Here is a 26,573-nt window from a genome sequence, read left to right as displayed (position 1 = left end):
CTACACACATAAAAGTAGGTGAGAAATGAAGGCATTATGCCATTTCAGTTGCATTTTACACTGATGTGATTATACAACGTGTATAATCTAACTCTGCAAAGAGAACACCCATTTGTGCAGCACCATTTTTGGCTATGCCTGTTTCTGCCCCTATTCAGAAAACAGCAGGAGTCTCCAATGGAACAGGTATTCTCACTCCTATTTCAAAACTGAGTACAAATGTAACCATTCCTTTATTGGGCCTCATGAGGAAGCTACTTGAAGGGATATGAGCTCCTGAAGCCACTCTTACAACATCCAAAACAGTGTCTGCAATCTGAAAACACAAATTGCAGGATTCATTCAACCAAATGCAGGATTTTGAAAAGACAGATTTATTTTAAAACACAAGCCTAAAGCTTGCCCCAAGCCATTGATGGAAACAACAGAACACTCCCAAGGAATCTGGTACCTCTGACACAACTTCCTGTCACACTGCTGCACTGACTCAAATGGAAAAATTCCTACCTCACACTGGCAAGAATCACAGGGAAAAACAGATGCAGGCAGCAAGAGGCCTTCTGAACATCAGGAGGAGCTTTAAGCCACTCCCATTTCTGGATCAGTTCAGAACCACACCATGTCAAACTGCTGTCTGCAACCAGCAGTGGGCAATGCCAGAAATGCCAGTAGTCAGTCAGCACGCTGGGATCTTCACTGGGATACAGGCTGGGTTTTGAAAGGAAACACTTTATCTTACTTCTAAATTCAAGTTTAAAAACTGCAGCTTACCCGATGCTTCTACTTCATTCTGACTGCAAGATAAATCATCCAAACAAAGGTCAACCAGAAGGACGTGGCCAACATCTGTGGCCACTGCTGCCACTCCAAAGAGCCATCGCAGACTCTGGTGCAGGTGCCGCGTGCTCACGCTGGCTCCGCCGTCATTGCTGATGGGCTCGATGGCAGTCACCTGCAGGGAACTGCACGTTAGTATCAAAGCTCTGACAGCCTCAAGAGTAATCCTCACATGGGAGGCCAGCATTAGCACACCAGAAACAGGACAGGAAATACAGGTTCATAAGATTTAAAAACAAATCGTTGCTCCCCATTGTATCAAGCGGAAAGGAAATTAATAGAAAGAAAGCTCTCTCCACTTCAATGGCGTATTCTGCCATTACAGCTTACCAGTTTCTATTTCCTACTTAGAAATAATTGCATCTAAGAAGAGACATGAAAGCAATTACATGCTAGAAGCTTTACCATGTGTAAAGGACTTAAATAATAAAGACAAGCTAGATCTAGCTCTCCTACTACTCAAAGCCCATCAGCACTGTGATACAGTCCAGGCCTTCTTTACCCTGCATTTTGTAAGCTAAATCAGGGCTGCAAGGAAACAAGGCGGTGGCTGTGGGGTACACCAGACACACCTCTTCCATGGGAATGAAACACTCCTAGAAAGGGTTGGAGGGAGATGCTGAATAACTAAAATCTACACTGGCCCTCACTTTGACTGATAATATCCAACAAAAAATTTAAATGCACACCAGCACTCTTACAGATGGTAAGGAAAACTGTAAAAGGCAGCCTAAACCAACACCGAGAGACCAAACAAGAACTTGCTCAGCCTGAGGCAGGAGCTCTCTCTGTTCCCTGACACGCCAAGCACTCCCCATGACCTCAGCACAAGGTGAACAGACCCTTCAGCACCCACACATCACCCAGCACAATACCCACTGCTCTAGCAGAGACACAAGCACACCAGGGCTCCTGCACTAAAGGAGCAGGACAACTCAGGAACAGGGGCTACCTTCTGCCTCTTACAAATGCAGCACCATGAAAGCAGACAGCTTTTCATCAACAACAAAGGTTTGTCTGAAACAAAGAAGTGAGTATCACAAGGTAGTCCATCTTTTTATGCAGCTTATTTACCCCTAGAAGTGGGGGAAAATATCCAAACTTATAGGGCCCCTGAGGTTTTCTTCTGTCCCGTATCAAGCACCTGCTTATGACTGCACTGCCTGTCCACCTGCTTCACAGGTCACCTTTCACCTTGAATACAAGAACTCCAAGCTTACAGCTACCTCTAGCAAATTCAGGAAACTTTATTTTCTTTCAGAATTCCTACAGTTCAAATTAAATTTTTAATCTTCAATGCTGCTCAGAGGACTAACAATAATATTTTGATTATTCAAATTCTTGTCCTTCAAGTCTTAGTGACTGTGCTGAGGAAATACAGAACACATCTTGCTGAGCAATTAGACAAGGTTCAAGGGTTGCTGCTTCTAACTTTTTTCTTTTAAGATTTTTTTTCATTGTACAACTGGATTCAAATGTATCTTTACTAGCTCTGCATAGAGTCTTCCAACAATTTTCCTCTGTTGAAATGCTGAAGCTCCTGAAATGACATTTTTTCCCACTATGCTATGCACTGCTTTTTCCTATTCTCCTAGTGTACTGCAAACTTATTCTGGGGAAGAACAAAGAAAACTCCTCATTTTCTGAATGCTGACCTTCTGCCTCATATAAACCAGGAAAATTTGAGAAAATACCATGCGGAAGTCCTGAAACATGCAATCACAATAAACCCACAAGGAAAATAATATCAGAAACATGGTGCCCTTAGAGCCTTAAAACAAAAATGACAGAAATGCAGAAAGGGGTGTTGAGAAAAAGGCTCTCTTGGCTGGGTACTCTGAACTGACAGTATGTCAATACAATTCAAAAAACATACAACCTTCAAAGAGCTGCTCCAAAGCTTTTCCTGAAACAGGATTATGCAGCACCAGCAACACAAAACCTTCATTTCCCCAAAAGATACATACCCTTCCTGAAAGAGCAACTGCTTTAACCACTTTTGAGATCCCAAGGTCATACAGACAGAGAACACTTCCCTCTGCTTCCTCCAAGCCGACCAGGAGCCCAGTCCTCTTCTGCCAGGAGAACTCCTTCACCACACGGACGGTGGGAGGCTGCTCGTTCACCCCGCTGAAGCGATACGCAGAGAGCCGCTCTCCTGTCACTGAGTTCACCACCTCCAGCTGGGGGCCACACGCCAGCCACGCCAGGCCACTTCTGCCTGCAAGGCAAAGGAACACCACTCAGCAAATGCCCAGCAGCAGAACCGCAACAACAGCAAGGCCACTGGGCCCTTCCCGCAAATGCAACAAAGGCAGGAAGGCCAACCTACCTACACCTGGACAATTCTTTTAAATCACTCACTGCAATCCTCAACCAATACTTCTTAAAAATAATAACCCCATTCCTTTGCATTTGGACTTGTCATTCCTGCACTCAAGGCTAAAAAACACCTAAATATGTACAGGAATACAAGTCTCAAAGCACACTTCAAATGCAGCCCATCTAAACCAATTCAGTTCCAGTTAAGAATTTTGCTTGACACACAACTACTCTGGGCAGGGATTTGGACAGGAAATTTTCTTAAAATGGGCACTGCATGCATAATTCCAACCTTTACATGAGCTGATCCCAGAGAGAATTTAACAACTGGGGTTTCACTGAAGAGTTTAACACTTGCTCCTCTACTGAGGAACTTCAAGCTCAAAGGAAGGATGAGCTCCATTACTGCAACTACAGTCAGGTAGATAAGATTCTACCTGGTCTTAACAGAAGCCCAAGCATCCAGACAGGCATCCAGCTCTACCTTCAGATCACCTAGAAAGTCAACTGCCTAATCTGCTTAGCTGTTCTCAGCAACTCTCACTGGGTCCTCAATCTGCATCCTATTAAATACCTTGGAAATACATGATAAAAAGAATACATCCTGAAACAACACTATTTCTTCCTTGAAAACTGCCTTCTCTTTCATTCAGAACTGAGGAGGGCATGGTCAGCTATACCATTTCAACAGCACAGGACTGGAGCAGGCTGTTGCACTTTCAATTGTTCTAATTGTTCCTAATTGTTCAATTTGCTCCTCATTGTTAAAATATCCTGTTAGCACTACCAGAACAACTGATCCATTTGACTTCACACAACCAACCTGATGCCATGACCCTGTGCTTCAGGCAATAACAACTTCACACCAAATCCAAATTTAAAGGAAAATGCTCACCTCCAGAAAACTTCCCACACAGTGCAGAGTCTAGGGTGATCTCATCTTCCCCAAGTGCCTCAACAGTCACCTCTGGAAACTGCAGCAGACTGCTCGTTACCTGAGCCGTTAGGTCTCGCATTCTTCACTGGAAAGAAAGAAAAAAAGGCAAAGAGACTCAAGTCAGCTGTAAATATCTTTGCGACTGACCCAAGCTTCATCAGTATGCAGTGATAAATCTCCCATGCATCATTTGTAGCTCTTTTTTGCTCAAAAGAAATGGCACTTGGGGGGCAGTTTTTCATCTCACAGCAGAGCACAAGGAGAATCTTGAGCTTTACCGATGCCTATGAGATCAACAAAAAGTGACACAGAGGGATGGACAAGATAAATAACAGGGAATAGAACAACACACCAAGTTCAAGTCTACTCATACAGGTTAGCAAGATTTGATCTCAGAAAAATAATAGTTTTAAAAGTTTGTGATTGCCAGGAAGCATAAACCTACAGCAGAAGTTAAGAATTAGAAAGTATTTCAGCACTCTATCCCAATAACTCCCAACAGCTAAGATTCTGTATTAGATGCAGACCAAAGGTTTGATTTTCCTTTAAGTGAGAAAACAAAACCAGCACAGATCACAATTGGACATTACAGCAAATTTACCTAGCTGAGTGCTGTGGCTCTTGTCTGACATGACTCATTTCATTCAAGAGTTGCAGCCTGTCTAACATGGCTAAGCAGGCAAAAGTTCCTAAAGTCTGTGCTGAGTCAATGCTTATCTCTACATTGCTTCCTTTACGTGGACAGACAGACATAAGTGCCAAGGGGCTCAACACAGAAACAGCAGTGAGGTACTTCACTGCTTGTCCCTCCCAGCAAAAGTTCTGTAATCTTGGCTTTATAATTCTAGAATGGCCTGGAACCACTGGCAGTCATCTCATAGAACTGCCCTGCTGCTGAAGCCATCACCTAGAGCAGGCTGCCCAAGGCTGTATCCAGTTGGATTTGGGACATTTAGCTCTCCAACAGGTTTTTACAATCAGCATCTGCCAAGAGCAACAGCAGAAACATCTGCAACCCATGCAACAGGGCCTGGTGTTTGCTGACTCCCTCCTGCCAGCTTAAGGATTCTGCCCTCTCCACCACACCAGCAGGCGCTGGTGACAGGAAAGGCCTGTAACCACTGTTTGTCCAAAACGATGTCTGACACCTTAATTCCCAGAGCAGCAAGTCAGGCAGTCCTGGGCGGTCAGGAGCAGGGCGCCCGCAGGATCGCTACAGGCCGGCTAAGGCGCAGCCATGTCGTCGTCAGGGCCGCGCCGGGCGCACCCCCCGCCTCTACCGGCAGCGCCTGCCCGGGGCAGCTGCGGCTGGCTGCTCCCAGAAACAAGGTATCCATCCATGCAGCCGGCACCCTCGGGCCCGGGAGTCACCACGGCAGGAGGATACTGAGCCCTGGGAGAGCAATCAGAGGACAAGGAGGATGGGCCTAGGGAGGAAGATGTATGAGGAGTGGCTGAGGTTTCTTGATCTGATCAGCCTGGGGAAGACTGAGGGCAGACCTCACTGCAGTTACACCTTCCTTGTGAGAGGAGGGGCAGGCACCGATCTCTGCGGTGCCCAGTGACAGAACCCGAGGGAATGGCCTAGAGTTGTGTCAGGGGAAGTTTAGGCTGGGTCTTAGGAAAAGATTCTTCACCCAGAGGGTGGCTGGGCACTGGAACAGGCTCCCCAGGGAAGTGGTCACAGCACCAGCCTGACAGAGCTCAAGAAGTGTTTGGACGATGCTCTCAGGCATATGGTGTGTTTAGGGCCAGGATCTTTGTGGGTCCCTTCCAACTCCGTTTATTCTGTGATTCTGGGTGAGAGCATGTGCTACATTTTGGTGTTCAGTTCTAGGATGAAAGAAATGCAGGTAACACTGCATAACACTTCAAACCTATGAACACCAGACACGTGCATTACACTTAGGCGAATGTTAATAAGGAGAGATAAAAAACCAGACCAGTCTACAGCAGTGTATTAGTGAAAAATGATTTTAGTTGCTTCTTTGAATAAGATCTTACCTGGTCCATGTACCTGTTGGGACCTGCTGAGATGAACACACTGTTCTTGTCCTTTAAGGGAGACACCAGGGTCAGAAGCCAGGAAAGGACAGGTCAAAAGCAAAGGTTTTTCAGTGCCCCTGACTCTTGGGATCATATATGCTTGTGCTGTTGCTTCTCACAGAAATCACACACCCACCTCTTTCATCCTTCTCTCACTGTTATTAAAATCCCAGTTGCAGTATCAAAACACAAGCAAGCAGTCATTCACTAAGAATTTATGCTTCAGTTCAGGTTTAAGCCAAGCTCTGCAGCAATGCCCAGCACATCAATGCCTGCTGTGAGTCATGACACAGCCAAGGAGGAACTGACCTGAACGGTCACATCAGTAACCATAACTTGCATTTTTCACTCTACCTCACATATTGGTCATCCACGCAGCCCAATGCTGGAAAATGCATTTTATTTTAGGAACAGCTTTAATTCATCAGGAACCACAGAACATTTATCTTCAAGCACATCAAAGGGACTCATTATCTTGACTGCTTTGGTGAAAAAAGCATTCCTGGAATGGAAACCCCGAAGTTTGCACAGAAGACAAAAGTATGAACAAAAGAAACACTGTCTTATTACCTAAAATTCTATTATTTCAGTATTTTCAGATAAGCCTAGACTAATTGGTTGCAAGCATTGCCTAACTACTCATGAGAACCTGTAAGTTGTTTTCTGCTATAGCTTCTTTTTTTCCCCACCACAAATCAACAACTTTGCTATATATTAGTTACATGGGAAGTAACGAAATTGCAGCAAACAAATTTATTGCACTGACAACCCTGAGAGTAGCCTTCCATGAGAGGAAGTCCTGATGGGAGATTAAATAGTTATCTGTACCCTTACTTGCACACTGGACATGTACAAATATTAAGGAAAATAAACAAAGCCAACATGAATCAATTAGCACTTCAAGCACTGAGTAGCTATTGAAAGTAATAGATTTAACTCTCCTTCATGTTATAACCTATAACAAATACTTTCATCAGCCTTAGCTTAGAAATATTCGAAGAAGTTTGTGAGGTAACTCAAGAGAATAATTTCCACTGTAACATTTCTTTTCTTACAAAATACCTTCCAACAGCCCTTAATGTTATTCATACTCCTGTCACTAATACCTCCTGCTGTGTGCTTCCTGGAAATAAAATCTGCCATTGCACCCCATTTTATTCTTCCTGAAAGCTAAGATTTTGCTGTCCCAAGGTGGTCAACCTCCCAGTGGAGTTTTCTCTGGGGTTATACCCCAAAGGTACAGATGCACAATCTGGCTTCAGCTTTTCAGCTTTTAGCCATCCAGCACTTCTTTAGGGGATAAAAACATTAAGGAATCAAGGAATTACTTCCCTTTCTATAGAAAAACCTCAGACTATTCTATTTAGCAATGCTAATAGTAGCTCCTGTGAAATTCCCACCTAGAAAATGTCAGCTCTCTGCCCCCACAGCTTTCTGCATCCATCCACCACCACAGTGCATCCCACCTCATCTCACAGGTCCCTCCTGCCCTTCTCTGGCACTACAACTCTCTCCCTCTCAGATCCATGTGCAAACAGCTGCAAATCTTTTCCACTCGTCCTTCACACATGTAGCAAGCCTACACAGAAAGCACCCACATAAAAGTCTATTTTCTCCACTCCATTATAAACCCATCCTTGAGCTGGTGCCTTAACACTGTTCCGCAGCTTCTTCCTTTTCTCAGGCTCTAAACGGAGTCACAGTTTTGCTTCCATTTCCTTCTATGTCCTTCAAATTTCTCAGTGCCCACTCCTTGTTACACATTATGCTCAGGCTCCTTTTTAAACTGCTCCTTGGGGAAACTGGTCTGCACTGGAAAACTGTGCATCAAATCCAAGTTACAAAAAAAAGAGAAAAAAGAGTAAACATTTCAACACATAATTAAAACTCCTTTGAAGTAAAAAGTTACTAGAAAATTGCAAACCTTTAGGAAGTTATTAAATCTATTGCCAATTGTCTTTTGCTATTGCTTGCTTTCTTCCTAAGCACAGACAAATGAGGATATTTTAGCTGAAGTGTAAATAAAATAGACGCTAAAAACTAATAAAATCTGCTAATGCTATATTTTCATTTTTTCTAAATATTTTCATACAGAAAATATACATATATAAGTATAAATTACAGAAATGCATTAAAATCCTATTAAGCAATCTTCACTAGCATTTCATCAATTCGACAATAATCAGAGTATTTTACAAATACTCTTGCACACTACAAAAAAAGTCAGATTTTTCATCTGTATTCTATTCAAATTTTGAAAATTTGACCTTTTACCCCTATTTGAGCTATTCACAGCACTTCTGAGAAATGTGAATACAAAAATTGCTAAACTTCCTTCACCTTTCCTTTGACCATATTTATAGTCACTCACATACAAAATAAACAGAAAAAATAATTACTAACTTGACTCAAAGGTCTCAATCTACTGCCACTTTCACATTTTAAACTTTTGATTAATTTTTTTTTAAGCTTTCATTCAGTCATTAATACTTCCCCAAGGAGAAAAATATTCAAGTGCATGTAATTGCTTCTTTAGAATGATCTGTTCTGAGACAGAAAAATCACAGACCCAGAACAATCTTCTTTCACAAGCTTACTCTTATTAATACATTCATTCACTATGTACAAGCTATTAGTTAATAAATAACATGTCTTAAATAACTGTAGTAGTTTTTACTAATTAAAAAGTTTAATATCAGGTTCCACCATTCTGTAGTCTTCAAAGTTGCATCCATATATAAATTAACATACAGAAAAATAATCCATTGTCTTAAAGACTGCACATCAAAATAGTACTTCCATGTCTGCTTTTAAAAGAATAGGTTTGTGACTTTATTTATACAAATTGAAACTTTATAGGGACATATACTTCTTAACCCAAGACTGTTAATGAAATAATTATTCAAAAATACGGTTTGTAACTAAGATTCCTGTACATTTTTGTACCTTTTTCAGACTATTATATAGGCTTTACCATCAGGTTTTCAGTGCTGTGATATGCAGGTTTCAAATACTGCAGAGCATGTTTACAGACAGTAAGCATTTCCATTACAGTAGCAGTCATACTACGAATATAATTTTGGCTCAAATTTCCAAGTATCTGGGTAGTATCCCTTTAAATCTGATATGCTATTGTAAGCATCACACCATCTGTACAGTTAACCTTTTGCTGACAACAAATTTCAAGAAATAATGAGACATCTGAGGTGTGATCTGGTTTTATGAACTAAAGAGCAGCTTTCCCAAAGTTTAAGACAAATACAAAAAAATATATATTGCACAGCTTAAAACACAATTGTTTACATTCTGACTTCAATACAGTACAACTTAACCATGAATGTAAGGAATTACCAGTTTGTATTGCAAGTCCAATCATTTGTGCCAGAAGGTCAAACATAATTTTAAAATTAAAACTAGTATGTTTAAAATGTTTACTTGTTACAGGAATTCTAAACAAACTTTTTAAAACTTTTGGAATCACTTTTGGGAGTCTGTAACTCCCACAAACCAACATTAAAAGTTCTGAGCAATACAGGTCATTCAACCCAATATTCCCTCAAAAAGCTATCAGACAGTAAGCACATTGTGAAGTATACATTTTTATTTAACATTCCTAAAATAAGCTGTATTTACATATTATATAAATGTATGAAGTCTTAATATAAAATAGAAAACTGCATTGACTGAGGAAATCACACTCCATATGGAGTTACTTACTGAAGACCATTTTTTATGAAATTTTACAATAATTTATATAAATTATCTCTTCCAAATTAGATGATTTTTCTTCTTTTTACTAATTCACACAATTTTGATGACTTTATAAACAGTGGTGTACATTATAAACTTTAAAAAACAGTTACAGCATCTTCCGGCGCACAACTGGCTTTGGAAAATTAGACAGTCTTTTTTTGTTCTTTCTTAGTGTCTTCCCTGCTGCATCTGTAGTTTCTTTCTGTTTGGTTTTTGTTCCATCCACTGGACTTCCAAAAGGAGAGATGAATTTTATTTCTACTGGTGGAGGTGACCAAGAATCTTTTGTGGTTCTGAAAAGGAGGAGAGGCATCAAATCAATTTTTCAGTATTAACAGTATTTAATCAAGGAAAATAATGACATGGAATTCCAAAATCAATTAAAAAAAATAAATGCATGAGCTTCGCTGTAGATGGAATTAAGGTAGAAAAGGTACATAAATCAGGTTTGTTTTGCTTTCATTCCTTTTATTCATTGTTTGGCCATCTCCCACCTTGTATGAGTAGCTAAACTGGAAGAGTTTGAGTTCATAAGGTGGAATAAGACAATGTAAGAGCATTGCAATGTCACCACTACAATTAGTATCCACCTGCCCTTTTCTATTCCTTCCCTCTTCCATTTCCATTAGCAAACCAAACCCTTAAATGGGGAAAGGTGCCTATTTGACCAGCAAGCTGGACAAGTCAGAGAAAATCTGCACAGCCGAGTGAGGAAGAAGTAGTCAGGCACTTAACAGCTGAGTCACCATCACATTAAGAAAGGAAAAGAACTGTTCAAAACTTATTTCATACTTGCTTGCTGTCTTCATTTTTGATTTTGGAGTTCTACCTCTCTTCAATTTTTGCTTTCCTCCAGACTCTATGGATTTGGTATCCTCTTCCTCTTTAGCTGGAAGCTCCTATGTTAAGACAACAAAAATGTTACTCATGAACAAGTTCTTAGACTTCTATGGAATAATAATGGTTTTTTTCATTACAAAATCATGCCAAAGTTATTTCCAAAAGTACCCCTTGTTTGCAAAAACAAACCTTCCACATCAAATTATTTTACCATCCTAAAAGTTAAAATTCTGAAATTAACCGATAACATACCAAGTAAGTTTTAAGAGAGCCATTGTGCTAAAGGCAAAACAGTATTTATCAAATCTTGATCTAGATAGATTCAAAACTGACTTTTGTAGCTAGTTTTCATGAAGAAAAGCAGTAAAATTTTTAGCTGATTCATTTAAAGCTCTTTTTAGATATGTTTCCAATGAAAAAGGCAAAGCATGATCTCAAATAATGGTACAGAATTAAAATCAAGAACATAGGACGACTGGAGTTTTTACTTACTGCTTCTTTCACAATTCGGGAAATGCTAGCTACAGCTTTTCTCCTTGACCTCAAAAGAGGGGGTGAAAAGACAAATTGAGAAGACAAATCCGGGTCTAAATCCTGGAACTGCACAGGATGGTCTGTTTTTCCAGCTAAAAAAAAAAATGCATTGTTAGCATGCCCATATATTATACATGAGGGACAGTAATATTAAATTACAGCTGACAAGTAAGAGCACAATAGCTTCCCAAAATAAAGGTCCAATTACCTTTATAAATGCTCCATGGAAAGGCATTTTACCCCCAGTAACTGCTTCTTGGGATTCATTCTTTTACCATAAATAGTGAAACAAAACTAAGCCAATGTACTGATTTTACCTGCACCTAACATAATCAAAGATATTATACTCCAGAGGCACCAACAGTCCTTACACATTTCAAAAAATTTTATCATGTACTCTAATTAAAAAACTTCACTGACAAAGTATACACTCATGAAAAAGAATCACGTAATTAAACAGCTGTACAGTTTGTTGCAAGATGCTGCACATCTGAACTTGAAAACTGAACAGAATTTGGAAACACACATCCTTTATTTCTCTGTTGGAGGGGGGGAAGGGATGGCAATCACATATTCACAAATAATCTCCGGTTTTCAAAATGTGACAGAAATTAGATTCATTACAAAAATTTAGCTTAAATCTAATTTCATGGCTTAGATCAGCTTCATAATCTATTTCTACCAGAACTAAGCAGACAGTCACACAGACTTCAGCCAAAAGATGAACTGCCTCTTGGCAAACTTCTTATTTTGCACACTTACATTCTTTACAATACTTAAAGCCATCCTCACAGTTTGTTTTCAGTGGTTTAAAGAAGAGGCTATGCCCTCTTTTGCATATAAACATAGTGCACCTACCTTCAAACTTCTTTGTCAGCTTTGTGAGAGGAGGAGAGAACAGGAAAGCCTCATTTTCCTCAACAGACAGTTTCTGATGGATGGCAGTCCTGCGGGATCTGGTTCTTGTAACACGATCTGTCAGAGCTCTTGATGTCTGATCATGTCCTGAGGGGTTTATGTCTTCAAGCAGCAAAGGACTGCCACCAGGTCCTTGGGAGGTCTCCTTGGACACTGATCTCCTCTTCCTGCCCCGACGCCCTCTCCCCACTGTAGTCCTGGGCGTGGTTGGCTCCTCACTTGGCTCTGCAGGAGTTTGTTCATGAGTATCCACTTTTTCTGGGTTCTCTTGTGGCACTCTCCTAGTTTTTCTCTTAGGAGTATCAAGGGCTTCTGCTTTCACACCTGAATGTATGTCTTCCTGAGAAGAGGTAGACTCTGGGTCTGCCAAGAGGTTTTGTGCCGCCTTCCTAGCACTTCTTCTAGGCGTGACAGGAAGTTTAAATTCTGTTTGAGGAAGAGATGATTTAGACACATCAAGATCAGAATTTTCTGAAACTTCTGATGAACTAATCTTTCTTCTTCTGCCTCTTTTACTTGGCACAGGTAAAAGGAGTTGGTCACTAAGCTGCACCTGTTGATCCTTGACAGTATCTTCAGTAAATTGTAAACTAAAGCTTTTCAATTTTCTTGTACTTCTACTGGGACTGACTGCTGTTTTAACTTGATGATCAGTATCAATCTTGCCAGTTTCTGGATTTCCACCTAAACTTTTTCCTCCCTTAGTCCTTCTGGAAGTGAAAGTAGTAGTAACACTGCCTTCAGCAAGAGGTGTTTCCTCATTAGCCTCTTCTTGGAGTTCAGATGCAGCTTCCTTTGCTCTCCTTAATCCTCTTCTAGGAGTAACAGGCCGTGTACTGTCAGACAAGGTTTGTCCATCAGAATGGCTGCTCTCTGTTTTTTCTAAATTAGACAGTTTAGGTTTCCTACCTCTCCTGGGAGTAACAGGTGTCACAGGTATTTGCTCCTCTTGAGCATTTTCCTCTGTTTGGAGCTTGGGAGTCTCAGGTGCTTCTTTTGTTCGCCTGGTACTTCTCCGAGGAGACAGTCCAAGCAGAGCAGGGCTGTCTGTCTTCAGCAGCTGCTGAGTGCCTGCTGACAGAACACCCGGACTTCTACCCAGCTGTCCCCTTGTGCGTGTTCTTGGAGCAGTGCCATAATGAGGTCTGCTGGGTTCCTCTGCCACTGCTTCTAGCACAGGTGTTAAGGGAGCTTTTGCCTTCTGGAATCTAGTAACCTTTTTACCTATGGTTTTATGAATTGATTGTTCTACAACTTCAGATGTAAATTCTTTACTTCTCGTGTCCTTGATTACATCCAATAAGTTCTCAGCAATGGCAACCTTAATAGGTTCAGGCACATATGGGAGTGACTCTGCAATATTCTGAGATTCCTGATCAGCAGTTACAGTGGACACTGAGTTTGTAACATGTTCCTGGCTTTCAGTATTTCCTAAATTGGTCACAGGCTTTTCTTCTGTTGTTGTGTCATCTGGTTTAGAAGCATCTACTGATGTAGGGTCTCCCGTCTCTGCTTCCCCTTCTTCTCCTTCCAAAACTAAGGTAAAATTATTCTGAGATAGAAAAAGGTCTCCATCTCCCTCAGCTGCATCACATTCACTATCTTTATTATCAGGCAAATCACATGCAAATTGTTGCTCTATATTTTCATAGCTATAATGAAGAACGTTTGATGGATCTAGCTCACTATATGGTGATGTTTCAGGTGCTGGTTCTGAGGTATCTTCTATAACCTAAAGTTAAAAAATGTCTGTTAATACTTTATTCAATACCAAACAGACTAACTTCACACTGAGCTATATGAAACTGAGGAAGTTCCTTTAAGACCACCCCTGAATGTGAAACAATGTGCTTTTTTACTCCAGCTGAGAGTTGATGTATTTGAGGCACAATTCAGAACTGACCATTTGCCACTGCCCACAACCAGGAGCAGTTTTCCAACACAAGGTGTGTACGCAACCAGGGGTGACCATCCCATTGCAGTGCCCTCTGCCCTGCTCCACAGCCAGAGTGACCCACTGCCTCTGACAGGGCAAAATACAATTGGGTCCCCAGTGCTTAAAGCTTCAGTCATGATAGTTCTGACAGCAGCACTTACACTGGCCAGGTATCACATCCAACAACTCAACAATGCACTTTGAGGAGTCATTTGGATTGCATGAGAAAACACATAGTTTCTAAATACCTCCACCTCTTGAAGAAATATCTTGACACCAAAATATGCTCATTACTGGGAATTCTGTGTGTTAAGAAGGAACAAACGACCTAAGCATCTAAATAATTCTGAGAGTGGTTCCCACATATTTTTGTCCTTTGGTAACTGATTACCAGTACAAAGAAGCTGCACTCTTGTAGCTTTCTTACTCTCTTTAACATTAAAACTATTTTTAAAGTAAAATAAAGTTTGAATTCAAGTAAATCAAATCAATTCCTAACTGGTTTCAAAAATAGTTTAGGCTTTTATTTTGGTTTTGTTTGCTCTCAAAGGCCTAAGTCTTGACACGCCCCATTCATGTTATAGGAACAGAGAATACAGAAGATAAAAACACATCTGCCTGTACAACACTGAGGTTTTTAACTTTTGTTAAGCAGCTCAAGAAACAGACCCATTTTTGAGTGTCTCCAAATTGTCAGTAGAACAGGTCTGTTCTCAATTTGCAAACTGTTCTATTGTGTAGAAAACGGGAAAATAGTTTACTTACATTGATTTCCTCAGTTTTTGGAGGATTGTTAGAAACAGGGACTTCTTCAGCTTCAGTTGCTTCAGGGTTACATTCTTCAGGTAAATCCACACACTTGCCCTCAAGGCGATTTTGAGACGGAGCACTGACCATGTCCTCACTGTCAAGGATACTTATCACAGCTAGAAGAGATTTATGTAATTTTACCTTAACCTTTATATAAATGATGTAAGTTTAAGCAAAAAGAAGTAGCAGAGCTAGCAAGAGCAAACAACAGGGTTCTCCATCCTGCCACATATATTGGGCTTTCTCCAAAAGCTAAAACTATTGTGCTGGTTTTGGCTGGGATAGTAATTTTCTTGATAGTAGCTGGTACTGCTCTAATTCTGAATTTGTGCTGAAGGCAGCGTTGGTAACAGGGATGTTTTAGTTACTGCTGAGGAGCGCCAAGGCCAAGGCCTTTCCTGCTTCACACACCATGCCAGCAATGAGTGGGCTGGGGGTGCATGAGGAGATGGGAGGGGACACAGCCAGGACAGCTGACCACAACTGACATCCCATAAAATGGAATCCCATATTATAGCATCATGCTCAGCTTAAAAGGCAAGTGAAAGAAGGAAGAAGCAGGAGACATTAGAAGTTATGGTCTTTGTCTTCCTTCCTATGACTCATTTTCCTGCTTTCCTGGAGATGGCTAAATACCTGCCCGACAATTGGAAGTGGTGAATGAATTCTTTGAATCCTGACTTGCATGCAAGACTTTTTCTTTCCTTATTAAGGTGTCTTTATCTCAATCCATGAGTTTTCTCACCTTTAGCTCTCTGATTCTCTCCCCCATTCGCCCAGGGGAAATGAATGAGTGGCTGTGCAGGGCTTAGTTGTCAACTGGGTCTAAACTGACAACTATAGATGGGGTAAAGGATGCAGCCCCACAGCAAGGAAGAAGGAGGAGAAAATCAATTGTCAAGCCCATGGAGGGGGAAAAAAAGAGGAAAATGTGGCTGGAAAGGCACACTGGTAGACAGTTGCTTCATTCGGAATACTGAGGATGCATCATCTTTTAAAATATTAAATCAAGCAGCACATCCCATGGCACACAAATTGGTAGTGGTGTACAACATTAAAATAAATACTGATTTCTCCTTATAATACTCTAAGTCCTACCAGCATCTCAATACTTTGATCAAGAATGAAAAGATTCACTAAGCACTTTCTCCAAGGACTTTCTTTAAGGAGGGTGTTCTCTCTACAGTTCAACGAAAGTTAGCAGTAACTACTATTATTTCAATCTGCTACTACTATTTCAATCTGAGACACCTACAGTGGTATGGCAAACTACACATTTCACTTGAGGAGTTCTGCTACCCTACCACACAGAACATTTCCAACATACATTCACTGTCTGCCTCCGGGGATTCAGCGAGATGTGGATTTGTTGCAACCAGTATGGCTTTTTCTTCTGATGAAGAGGTCATTTCAGACTCCTGGTAAGTTGTTGCACTTCATGAAAAGAGAGAAATTCATCATAAAGCTTGAAAACACACCTTTAAGAGCTTTACAAGTTACTTTCTCACTGTAAAATCTTCAAGTTTCACATCACAAAAAATACAAGAAAAATTAGGAATTCCTCTAATTGTGACTCAATTTGTAATTCACTTTGTAACTCATTTTATGCAATGAATCAAGTACTTAACATTCCTTCCAGCTATCCAACACTAAATAATATAGGAGAGGTGTATTACAGAATAAGGTATTATTTGTCTTCCATAGAAAGAAGTCAACTACAATAAGAGGTTCAGAACCAACTGAACATAAGTCTGTACAGGTGAAAGTCAGCACTTGAAATTAAAGGTTCTCTCATTGCTGACATTCTGTCTTTATCACTCAGCAGTTGCAGCTTTTAAAGTACCTGTTGAGAAAACAGCTTCCCTTTCAATAAACAAATAGATGCTAGTTGAGCACACACAGAAAACAAAAATTAAGTGTAAAAAATACTGTCAGAAAGCATTCAAACTCAAAAATAAACCCACTGAAGTTACAGGAATCACAGGATTCCTTTTTAACTACACAATTCTCAGGAAAAAAATCCCAGGGCTTATGTTCACATCTGCTTAGTAACTCTCCCAAGGTCTGTATGGGACTGTTGAATGAAGTCTTTATCATCATACTTTGTGGTCTGCAATGATTTAAGAAAAAAGGCTCAAATTGACAGCTAGTCAATATGCATTACATTCATGCCAGATTACTTTTGGTCACAGGCAGAATGGAATAGACAGGCCCTTACATATAAGAACATAGGAAAGAACTAATCCCAGGTCAAAATCAGTTTTCAAACACAGAAAAGCCAGCACCTATATGTTATGTGAACCCCAAGATGTATCTACTTCATATGCTCACCCTTCACTTCCAGCCCCAGAAGTGGCAGCCACAGCAGCTTTAAACACCGTCTTATACTCAGGAAGGGTACGATATTCAGCATTTGATTCTTCCACAAATCCTACAAAATGAAGAGACAGATGACTTCCCTGTTGCACTCAACATAACTTCTTTTAAACTGCTCATGAGTTTAAAGTAGTCCTTTATGCATGTCACCTAGGATAGAGACTTAACAAAATAATGCTACCAAGACTTCAAGTGCACAGATGGCCTGTGTTCTTCTTTCCAGCAGAACAAGAAGCCTGATGCATAATTTCACTCAAACAACGTAAAAGTTCCTGCAAATTATAGGTACCCCTAAAACATAACCAGAAGCCAAAGTTTTAAACATGTATCCCTTTCAAAACTCCCACACTGCTGCCTTTCAGCTGCAACTACACCAAAAAAAGTCAGCCAAGGAAAGTACACATTCATAAGGTCCAGGATACCAAAAAAAGGACTTAAAACATAGATGTAATTTTAAAAGCCTAGAGCACTTGTGAAAACTCATCAGTAATTGCTGCACTCCTCAGTAAATCAATCTTTTGAAGACATGTGAAAAATTCAGAAACTTAGGTTATCACAGGTGAAACATACCTGCTTCTTTTCTTTGTCCTGAATAATCTGGTTGTTTCATCTGGAAAGGTTTATCTTCAACCATTTCACTTTCTTCCTCCTTCTCCAATTCTTGAACATCAACAGTCTGTTCAGAGGAGGAATTAGCTGGTTTAGCAGATATAAAGATGACATCATCTTCAAAATCACCGGGTGATTTTGCATCATGATACTCCAAAGTAGTCTGGTCTGATCTGACAGAGAAGTTACTATTTTCCTTGCTGACATCCAGCTTTTCCAAATTATCTCCAGGTATGCTTTCTAAAGACTCCTGCAATTCAGCACGATCTTCCCCAGGACTGCTCAGAGTAAACAGAGTTGGTTTAGTTCTACTTTCAGACCAAGCATCCTCTACCAAGGCACGGTGATGCTCAGATGAAGCTCCAAATAGTGCTTTATCATCTTCTGTCTCCTAAAATAAAAGTTCAGATCAACAACATGAGTCCGTTTGTTATCAAAGCAAAACAAAAAACCCAACAAATACTGATATTTCTAGGTACCACATGTCCCCTTAGTGAGGCAATGCAAAATTAATTCTCATTCTAGCACTATCTTAGATTTAAGGCTGAGTATAGAAATTAATTACACTTTAGATTGCTTATTGAATTTCCATGACATTGAAGAATTAAGATTAAATCAGTCTTGCTCACAATGTCATCTCAAGGCTCTTCACTGGGTTTACTAGTGTGTTTTCAGGAAGAAAAGCTTTGCCTAGTAAAACCTAACTCAAGATTTCTCTATTTTATAGTTGCCCTTTCAACTACTAAAATATGCTGGTGTTCAACTGTGCCCGTGGCATGGAACAAGCAAATTAATTTGCCCATAGTGCCACTATTAGTAAGAATTTCATACAGGAGAGAGTACATCTTGTTACAATTGAGTAGTTCCTTGTAACATACACAAGCTACTCACACATGGGATGGCAGCACATGCCCCTCTTGTGCCCCCCATTTGGGCACATTTTGCTGGCAAGTGGCTGATGGGCTGAACCACAGAATCCAGCTACACAGCTGCAGGAGCAGAAGGGACTGCAGCTGGTCAGATGGACCCAGTGCATTTGAAAACTACATGGATGCTATTCCTGGTGCAAGACAAGAAGCAAACCTGAGAACATCAGGCCTGACAGAACAAAACACTACAGTTCTCTTTATCAGGAGTCTCTTTTTACCATAATTTAAGTAAATCCAACGTTGCAAAATGAGAGGTTGAGAGTCAATGCATCTTTATGACTTTTGTTACTTTCACAGATGTTAAATTTACAAAACTTAACAATCCCAAACAAGAGGCTGCATCTATATTCCTTACCTTCCTGCAACACTACTATTTGAAAACGTACAGCTGAAAGGTGAACTAACATTCTGAACAACATCTGAGTAAAACCCACCATGGTCCCTGATGTTTGCTATGAATATGTTCCTGCAAGAACATTATGTTACAAAATGCCTAGCATAACACAATCTTTCTTCAAACCAAATTCTGCCATTCTGATTCACAAACCAGATTCTCAGTGTAAGGAATATAGATAAGTCTAAATTAAATCACAGCATCATCTGCAAAACTCACTAACTGCAGTCCAGCTTACCCCAACAGTCCACTTTGCATGTGAGCTCTCTTCCCTGAAAGATATTCTAGGTTCCTTTGCCCGTAGAGGAGGAGTAACTGATCGTCCTGGGGATGCAGAGGGAGTTGCTAGGGGTGTAGTGCGAAGACTGGACCTGAGAATCGACTGAGGAGTAAACCCAGGAAAACCAGAAGATGTGGCCAAAACTTTAGCTCTCTAGGAAAAGAAATAAAAACACTTAATTTAGAACCAGTTAAATCTTCAAAACAGAAGACTGTGCTTAAATTACAAAAATATAATTACCCTAAACTGTGAACTGGGTTTATAGCAGCAGAAAGTTTTGCCTCTGCACTGTTCTTCCAAAAATACCAATATTTTAAAGATAAAAATGTATGCTTTTTATGTTCCCTTTCATTCGTCTTTGTAAAGCCAACAAAATAAAAGTTATTTTTCAAAATTACTTCTTCAGGAAACAAGGATATGACATCTTGTTTTCTGCGAGGTTATCTCCTATCCCACTAATTTTTGCAATTCCTACACTGCTCTTATAAAAGGCACACAGCTTCACTCTGCACAGTAGAGTTTTCAGTCGCTGCATCTGACAGTCATTCTGCAAAGGAACGGACACACCTTTTTCATTAATTCATCAGCTGCACACAAGAGGAAGTGACACTGCTGCAGAAATACCTACACGTCTTCATGTAGAAGCATTTGGCTGTTCTTATCTCAGCTTATTTTACAGTATTGAAAGGGTTTCAAAAGAGGAGGATGAAGCTAGTTCATTTGTATGGATGGTACTTCACAAGAAGGTGAAAAGATGGAATTTTGTTCCATACAATAAAAAAAAAATTAGTTCACAAAGTTATGGGACAAGCTGTCCACTGCAATCAACTGAGAACTAAAGTTTCCTGCTTAAAGATTGTTCCAAACTTACTGCTTCCAAAAGGGCTGTGTATGTAATAACCACATGCATACTGAAAACTTCAATCCAGAAGCACTTCTACTAAGTACTTTGGTGATTTCACTTAAAGCAAACCTCACCAGTTTTTCATTTTGTTGGTTGCTACTGAGTTTTTACAATACAAACCTTGACCACACGAGGAGTTTCCAGTAAATTCAACTCTGATGCTCTTGGCAGATTGTTTTGGGAGCTGGAGCGATGTGTATTTGATCTCAGGGGGCTGGATGCCACAAAAGAAGTAGAAGCTCTGCATGGGGACTGCTGGGTTTCATCTTGTGCCACAGAGCGGAAAGGAACAGGACGAACCACCAAATCCAGCAACCTGTTAAAATACTCATTTTAAACTAGGAACATCAATAAATAAATGAAAAAAAGCATGCTGTGATTATCTCAGATGATGCAGAACAAAAACACTGGACGAACAAGAAATACAACTTCACTGCAGGGTGTGATCAATCAGTCCCACAAACAAGTGACAGGCACTTTGGGGCATTTTTTAATTATTTCTTTACATTTCATACCTCTTTCCTAAATCCCTGCCTCTGACATAAGAACACCCAAATACATATTGCACAAGTGACCCAATTCTCAGCAGTGGAGAAAACTAATCTACATTTCAATGCAGGGACCATTTCAAATTGTGTACCTAATTTTGTCCCTAAGTTGACTTTTTCTTTGAGATACAACACTAAACCCAACAGAACCCTTGGTAAACCAAAAAAGCATACACACATACACATGTATATACATGACAAACAATACAATTTTGAAATATAAAATCTGCAGATCTACTATACCTTGAACATTTTTGAGAAAGTCTTGTAATAGGTGTCCCAAGAAATGCATCAGGCAACTCTGCACTAGGGAGAGGATGTGTACTGACTGCTGGCTCTGTACTTCTAGGACTAGAAGGAAAATGAAAACATAATAGATTTTTATTCCCTCAAAGTCCAGCCATATCAGAATTAAAGTTTATCTACCTACATCTCATGTAGGACAACCACCTGACAATTATAAGCCTCTTCTCCACTCTTACTAATTCTGTTTATTTTTAAATAACCAAGCAGGAAGTGGTAAAAGATTACTATGTGATCACACAAATGAGTCTATAAAAGTTGGTACACCAACAGCTTCATGGTAGTGACAGTTTGAGTTTCAGCTTCCTAAACACTGTAAACACATTCGCCATAATGTAAATACATGCATTTGTATAGAGATTATCATAGCAGAAAAAAATCTTCAAACACCACACATGAGGAATTGATTGTTAGCTGTTATATATGTGCAGAAATGCAAAACAAAGCTTTATTTATGTTCACCTTCTCACCAAAAAACTAACACAAGTCAAACTGAAATCTCTTTCTCTCCCCCTACAACTCACTCTATCTTCACCTCCTTCTTCAAACATGCAGCTGAAGAGTAACTGTTATAAAAGGCTGCTTACCTATGATATTGTGAGATATTTGTTTTCTCCTCATTTCCTAACCATACTTCTCCAATTTTGGACAACACTTTACTGATGAAAGTTGCTCTTGTATGCACATTTCCTGCATTAGCCTGCCTTGTTGCTGTTGATAATGGCTTTGGCCTTGGGACTGTAAAGCAAGAGGGAAAAGTATCAGCCTTGTGTAATCAAAGGGATGGCCAGCTGCACATCCCAGTTCCCTCCTCTAAAATTACCTTCTCTTAAGACTGACGAAGGCAAACGGTACGGCTTGGCTCTCTCTACTGCCAGCTTCCTTTGAACTGTGGGAAGGATCTTGCCATATTGGTCTAATAGAGAATTTCTGGCTACTGCTCTCTCTCTCAAGCGAGGATCACGATCATTCTGACAAAGGAAATACGTAAAGCAAGAAATTAACAATTCACCAGAAATTCATTGCACAGAATTACCTGCTCTTTCTAACTAAAGCCTAAATTTGCTCTACAGACAAATGAGAACATATCCAGCGAACAGAACCACAGCAAGTTCTAGGTTCCAGCCAGCAGCACACACCAATTTCACCTGGTAGATTTGGGTAACTGCAAGGAAGACTAGTAAAAAAACCCAAAAATATAAAAACCCCAAACAACCCCAAAACTCACAACTAAAACCCATAAGGCGAATTTTACCTGTGGAGCATCAAGACTGCTCTCAGGTAAAAGCCAGATACAAGACGTGACATACAACATACTCTTCATTCCACAGAAACAAGTAACACAAACAACTTCCATGCATAACATACAAAACATACATAAACCATACATTACAGAGGGATCTGAAGAACTGAATGAAAAGACAAGATATATATTTATTCCTCAGATGCAAACAAACTCTTTTAACTGGAGTCAGTAACGGTCTGTAAGTTTTGATTCATGATTCCACACAGCAGGACTGCTACCCTTACCATCAGATTGGCCTTCATGGACTGATTCAGCTGGAGTGCTGGGATGTAGTTGGCACGCTGCAGATGGTGGACTAAGAGGAATTCATGATTCTGAACACCAGATTTGGTCTGTAAAAACTTCTCCAAACACTCCTGTGAGAAATAACACGTTTCAAGCATCATTACGATTCTGCCTCTTCTCTTGCCAAACAGACAAGATGTTTTGGTTTCTTCTCCAAACTCACTTTTTCTGTGTCTGTGAAGGGCAGCTTCAGCAAATCCTCCATCAGCCCCATCTCCTGACAGATTTCATACATGTGCTTGAGCAGCTCTTCTATGTTTAACTTTGTGGTATGCTGCTGCAACAGACCCCAAGCCTCCACCATGCACCTGCAGTTAAGGTTTTGCACACAAAAAGGAATGGGAACACTGAGGCCCAAAAGATGCCCCACAGTGATGGTATCCATTCAAAGCTCAAAGGAAATGGAGGGGAGCCCCGTGTCCATGTCACCAGCTCCCCACATCTCCCAATATGTGAATGCCAAAACAGTGGAGGTTTCCTTACCTGTTGGACAGCAACACGGTGAGGAACAGCCGCACTTCACTGCTGCTGGACATCGACGGCTTCATCATCTGCATGTACCTGAGGGCTCGCCTGTGCTCTCCCTGGCACATGAGGGACTGGATTATCCTCATGTGTTGCCATGACACAGTCTTGAGTGTAGCTGGATGGAAGAGCAGGGCCAGGGAATTCTGGACAAGTTGAGAACAGCTTCGTTATCATAGATACACACACCCATGCAAGAGTCAAAACTTTCTGCTGCAAGGCTGGACCTGGGTTACACCAACTTACATGTCTAAATAACAAAATACTTGATCCAGGACACATCAGTAAAAATTCTTCAGTATTTGCAGGAAAAAAAAAAATTAGCCACCCAGAACAAAGTGAATGCTTTAAGAGGAACAATTCAGATTTTTCTAAGTTCACTTAACCCCGTGTACAGACATCCCTTTTTATAAATACATTATTCGATTAATTTACATAATTAAAAAATTGATCGAATTAGCACAGTGACAAGAACAACATTCAGCACCAGGAAAAATAGCTATTAGGTTGAAAAGTCACTCCCTGCAGTCTTTTGTCTCGAATATTCCTGTTACCATCACAGTTTCCATACTTCAAAGTACTCAAACACTCCTCTAGAAACAGTACCCAACAAGTCTGCTGAAAACCTACCACAGACAGAGATTGCTTTGAAAATTCAAATATTAAGCATTATTTATGCTGATTGCTCCATTGTTCAATCAATTTCCTGGTTAAGTAGTTAAAGCAAAATTTCAAATCATAATTTGTTGCTGAAAATGTCAGACCAGTGTTAAAAAAAAGCTTCCAATGCTTTAACAGCTCCTTATCAGTAAGTACCAACTTAAAAAATATTTTTATTGATTACAGCTCTGCAGTGCAATGTGTGGTCTAACCCAACTGTTTCATACTTACTTCATAATCATTGTGATCTAGAAGCCAAAACCCTTGAATCAGCTTAACAAGACCCCAAGGGATGGCAAAGGCAGTTGGAAAGGAGTCAATTGAAGTTTCTGTTTTATTTGGAAAGGAATGCATAATATCCAGCAGCAAGTAAATTGTCTGAGAGTATCTAATTAAGGTGAATAAATCGCTAAGACCAAAAACTTCTATCACATTACAGTTAGCAAAACACTGAAATAAAAATATGAAAATAGTAGAAAGCAGAACATCCCAAGGTATTGATCTTGCCATTTTAAGCTATTAAAACCCATTCTACTAATAGTCAGGTCCTAATCTCAAAACTGTATTCTGAATATAATTCCAGAAAGAAACACTTTCTTGGATTTCTGTAAGGCAATCAAAATGGCAGATATTAGTGTCTATATACTGCTGTTACAAACCCAGGCTTCTGCTTCTGTCAGTGAAGCTACCAGTTGGACACCCAACACACTGCAACATCCAATGCCTAATCATTAAAGAAAACAAGTTCTACAGCTGTTTTGTTCTCCTCATTTCCTGTCTTCACAAAACCAACACAAATTATGGTGCCCTTACAATGCAACTTAGCACTGACTGACTGAAACTGTGTTCAAACTGCCCGTGAATCCCTCACTCAAAGTGTCATCATCCCTTTCGGACATCCCATGTTAGGAACATGTCTGAGTAAGGCAGCTTGAGACTATAACCATTTTTAACCCCTTTGCTCTCCAGGCTCCACTCATGGTTTAGCCCACAAACAACAAAGGTAATTCTGCATGTTCCAGCAGCCTAAAAATTGGGCTTCAGCCCAATGAATATTCAGTGTGCCTGCACTTTTGACACAAAAAAACTCCCAAAACCAAACAGTCTTAGCAAGGCTGGGAAACCAATTATTTTGGCAATAATCAGCAACTGGAAAACCACTGTTACAAACCCTTTTACTCTGAAACAGTACATTTTAGGGCACCATACTCATAAGCAGTCATATGCTACATATAGCATTGTCTTAAAAAGTTTGTAACTGCATTAAAATTTGAGAAGTACTAAGCAAGGTTTTTATCTTGAATACAACTTAGAGAACATGTTTTCTCATATGAGAAGAGACTTTGCAACAAAACATTTAAAAAAAAAATCAGAAAAATTCCAGTCTAGAAAGAAATTAAGCAATGCTTCTGTCAAGGCCTTAATTCTATTCTAAATGTGTTCACTCACACTGTGTTTGAGACATAAACTTAAAAGTGTTGTTAACCACACACAGGTGACAAGTATGTAAAAACTTTTATGTGCACACATTGAAGAAGTAATAAAATCAGGAAAGGATACAATTGCATGTTTGTCGCTTTCTTCAATGCTTTCTAGCAAATAGAGATCCAGCAGTGCCTGAAATGAAAGATGAAAAGGTTTTCTAATGCTCTTGTCTTTCACCATCATTGGCTTTAGGGGACTGCTGCTGCTGCTGCTGCTGGGGTTTTCAGTGAACAGAACACTCACATGTAAACTGACAGGTGGGTATTTCCCAGTGCCGCCTTCATCTCTCTGCCACAACTTCTCCACTTCCTCTCCCAACTGGGAAACCATTCCATCAATCATCAAGCAGTCAGAATCCCATTTGCCTCTGCAACAAAAGGGAGCGAGGGCTTGCACAGAGTGAAACACTCATTCCAGCCTCACAGTGTCACAATTTCAGAGTTAGAGGAAGGATGGTCCTTAGCTCACAATGAACTTATTAATTAAGGAGTCCAAAGCAAAACCCAAGAGAAGAGTTGCAATGACCTTTTGGGTTCCACATTTGCTTTCATGCTCTGTTACATGTAATGCCAAGGAGTGCAGACAAAGGGTTTTAACTGCAAAAATAACCACTCTCACACAGTCTGACAGTGCCAGCTTTCTAGAGAATTCCTCAAAGTCTTACCTTGATAAGCGCTCGAGTTTCTGTCGGTGACCTGTATAGTAGCTCTGAATCAGAGGGTAATTGTAGAAAGGTCTGGACAAATGCATGTGATCATCTACAGGTGATAAAGTAAAAGCAAGTTAAAGAAGTAAGAACCAGGTTTTTCAACTAAATCTTGGGTCTAGACAGAGAGAAATCACACAACCTCAAGTGTTTTGGTACTACAGGTTCTGCTTACCTAAACCCTCGGGAAGGAGACTGGATCGACAGAACCAGATCACCACTTGTGCATACAAAGAAATGAGGCTTGTTACCATCTGCTTATTTGTCAAGTCTGTAAAACCTGAAAAAAAGGAATAAGATGTTTTGGACATTCCTCTCTTTTTTACAAAG

The 26,573-nt window shown here is 40.1% G+C and overlaps 1 protein-coding gene across 2 annotated transcripts in view; it reads right to left on the bottom strand.

Moving 5' to 3' along the window:
* Positions 1-6,525: 6,525 nt before the first annotated feature.
* AHCTF1 (AT-hook containing transcription factor 1) overlaps positions 6,526-26,573 on the bottom strand; it is a 43,404-nt gene continuing 23,356 nt past the window's right edge. For both annotated transcript variants that reach the window (XM_050973094.1, XM_050973095.1), the window contains exons 16-36: positions 26,419-26,523; positions 26,202-26,295; positions 25,781-25,904; positions 25,613-25,669; positions 24,284-24,430; positions 23,351-23,538; positions 23,031-23,175; positions 22,807-22,938; positions 22,100-22,247; positions 21,864-22,014; positions 21,217-21,324; positions 20,546-20,741; positions 19,480-19,674; positions 17,880-18,309; positions 17,265-17,364; positions 16,261-16,367; positions 14,889-15,049; positions 12,128-13,919; positions 11,228-11,361; positions 10,688-10,794; positions 6,526-10,188 (exon numbers count right to left, since the gene is read on the bottom strand). In XM_050973094.1, the coding sequence (XP_050829051.1) occupies positions 10,002-10,188; positions 10,688-10,794; positions 11,228-11,361; positions 12,128-13,919; positions 14,889-15,049; positions 16,261-16,367; positions 17,265-17,364; positions 17,880-18,309; positions 19,480-19,674; positions 20,546-20,741; positions 21,217-21,324; positions 21,864-22,014; positions 22,100-22,247; positions 22,807-22,938; positions 23,031-23,175; positions 23,351-23,538; positions 24,284-24,430; positions 25,613-25,669; positions 25,781-25,904; positions 26,202-26,295; positions 26,419-26,523 (4,808 nt within the window). In that variant the 3' untranslated portion in view covers positions 6,526-10,001. The remainder of the gene's footprint in view (positions 10,189-10,687; positions 10,795-11,227; positions 11,362-12,127; positions 13,920-14,888; positions 15,050-16,260; positions 16,368-17,264; positions 17,365-17,879; positions 18,310-19,479; positions 19,675-20,545; positions 20,742-21,216; positions 21,325-21,863; positions 22,015-22,099; positions 22,248-22,806; positions 22,939-23,030; positions 23,176-23,350; positions 23,539-24,283; positions 24,431-25,612; positions 25,670-25,780; positions 25,905-26,201; positions 26,296-26,418; positions 26,524-26,573) is intronic.

Source organism: Serinus canaria, chromosome 3 (assembly GCF_022539315.1).
Source record: "Serinus canaria isolate serCan28SL12 chromosome 3, serCan2020, whole genome shotgun sequence".
NCBI classification, from domain to species: Eukaryota; Metazoa; Chordata; class Aves; order Passeriformes; family Fringillidae; genus Serinus; species Serinus canaria.
The sequence above is the reverse complement of the archived record's forward strand: the minus strand, read 5'-3'. Positions and strand labels throughout refer to the sequence as shown.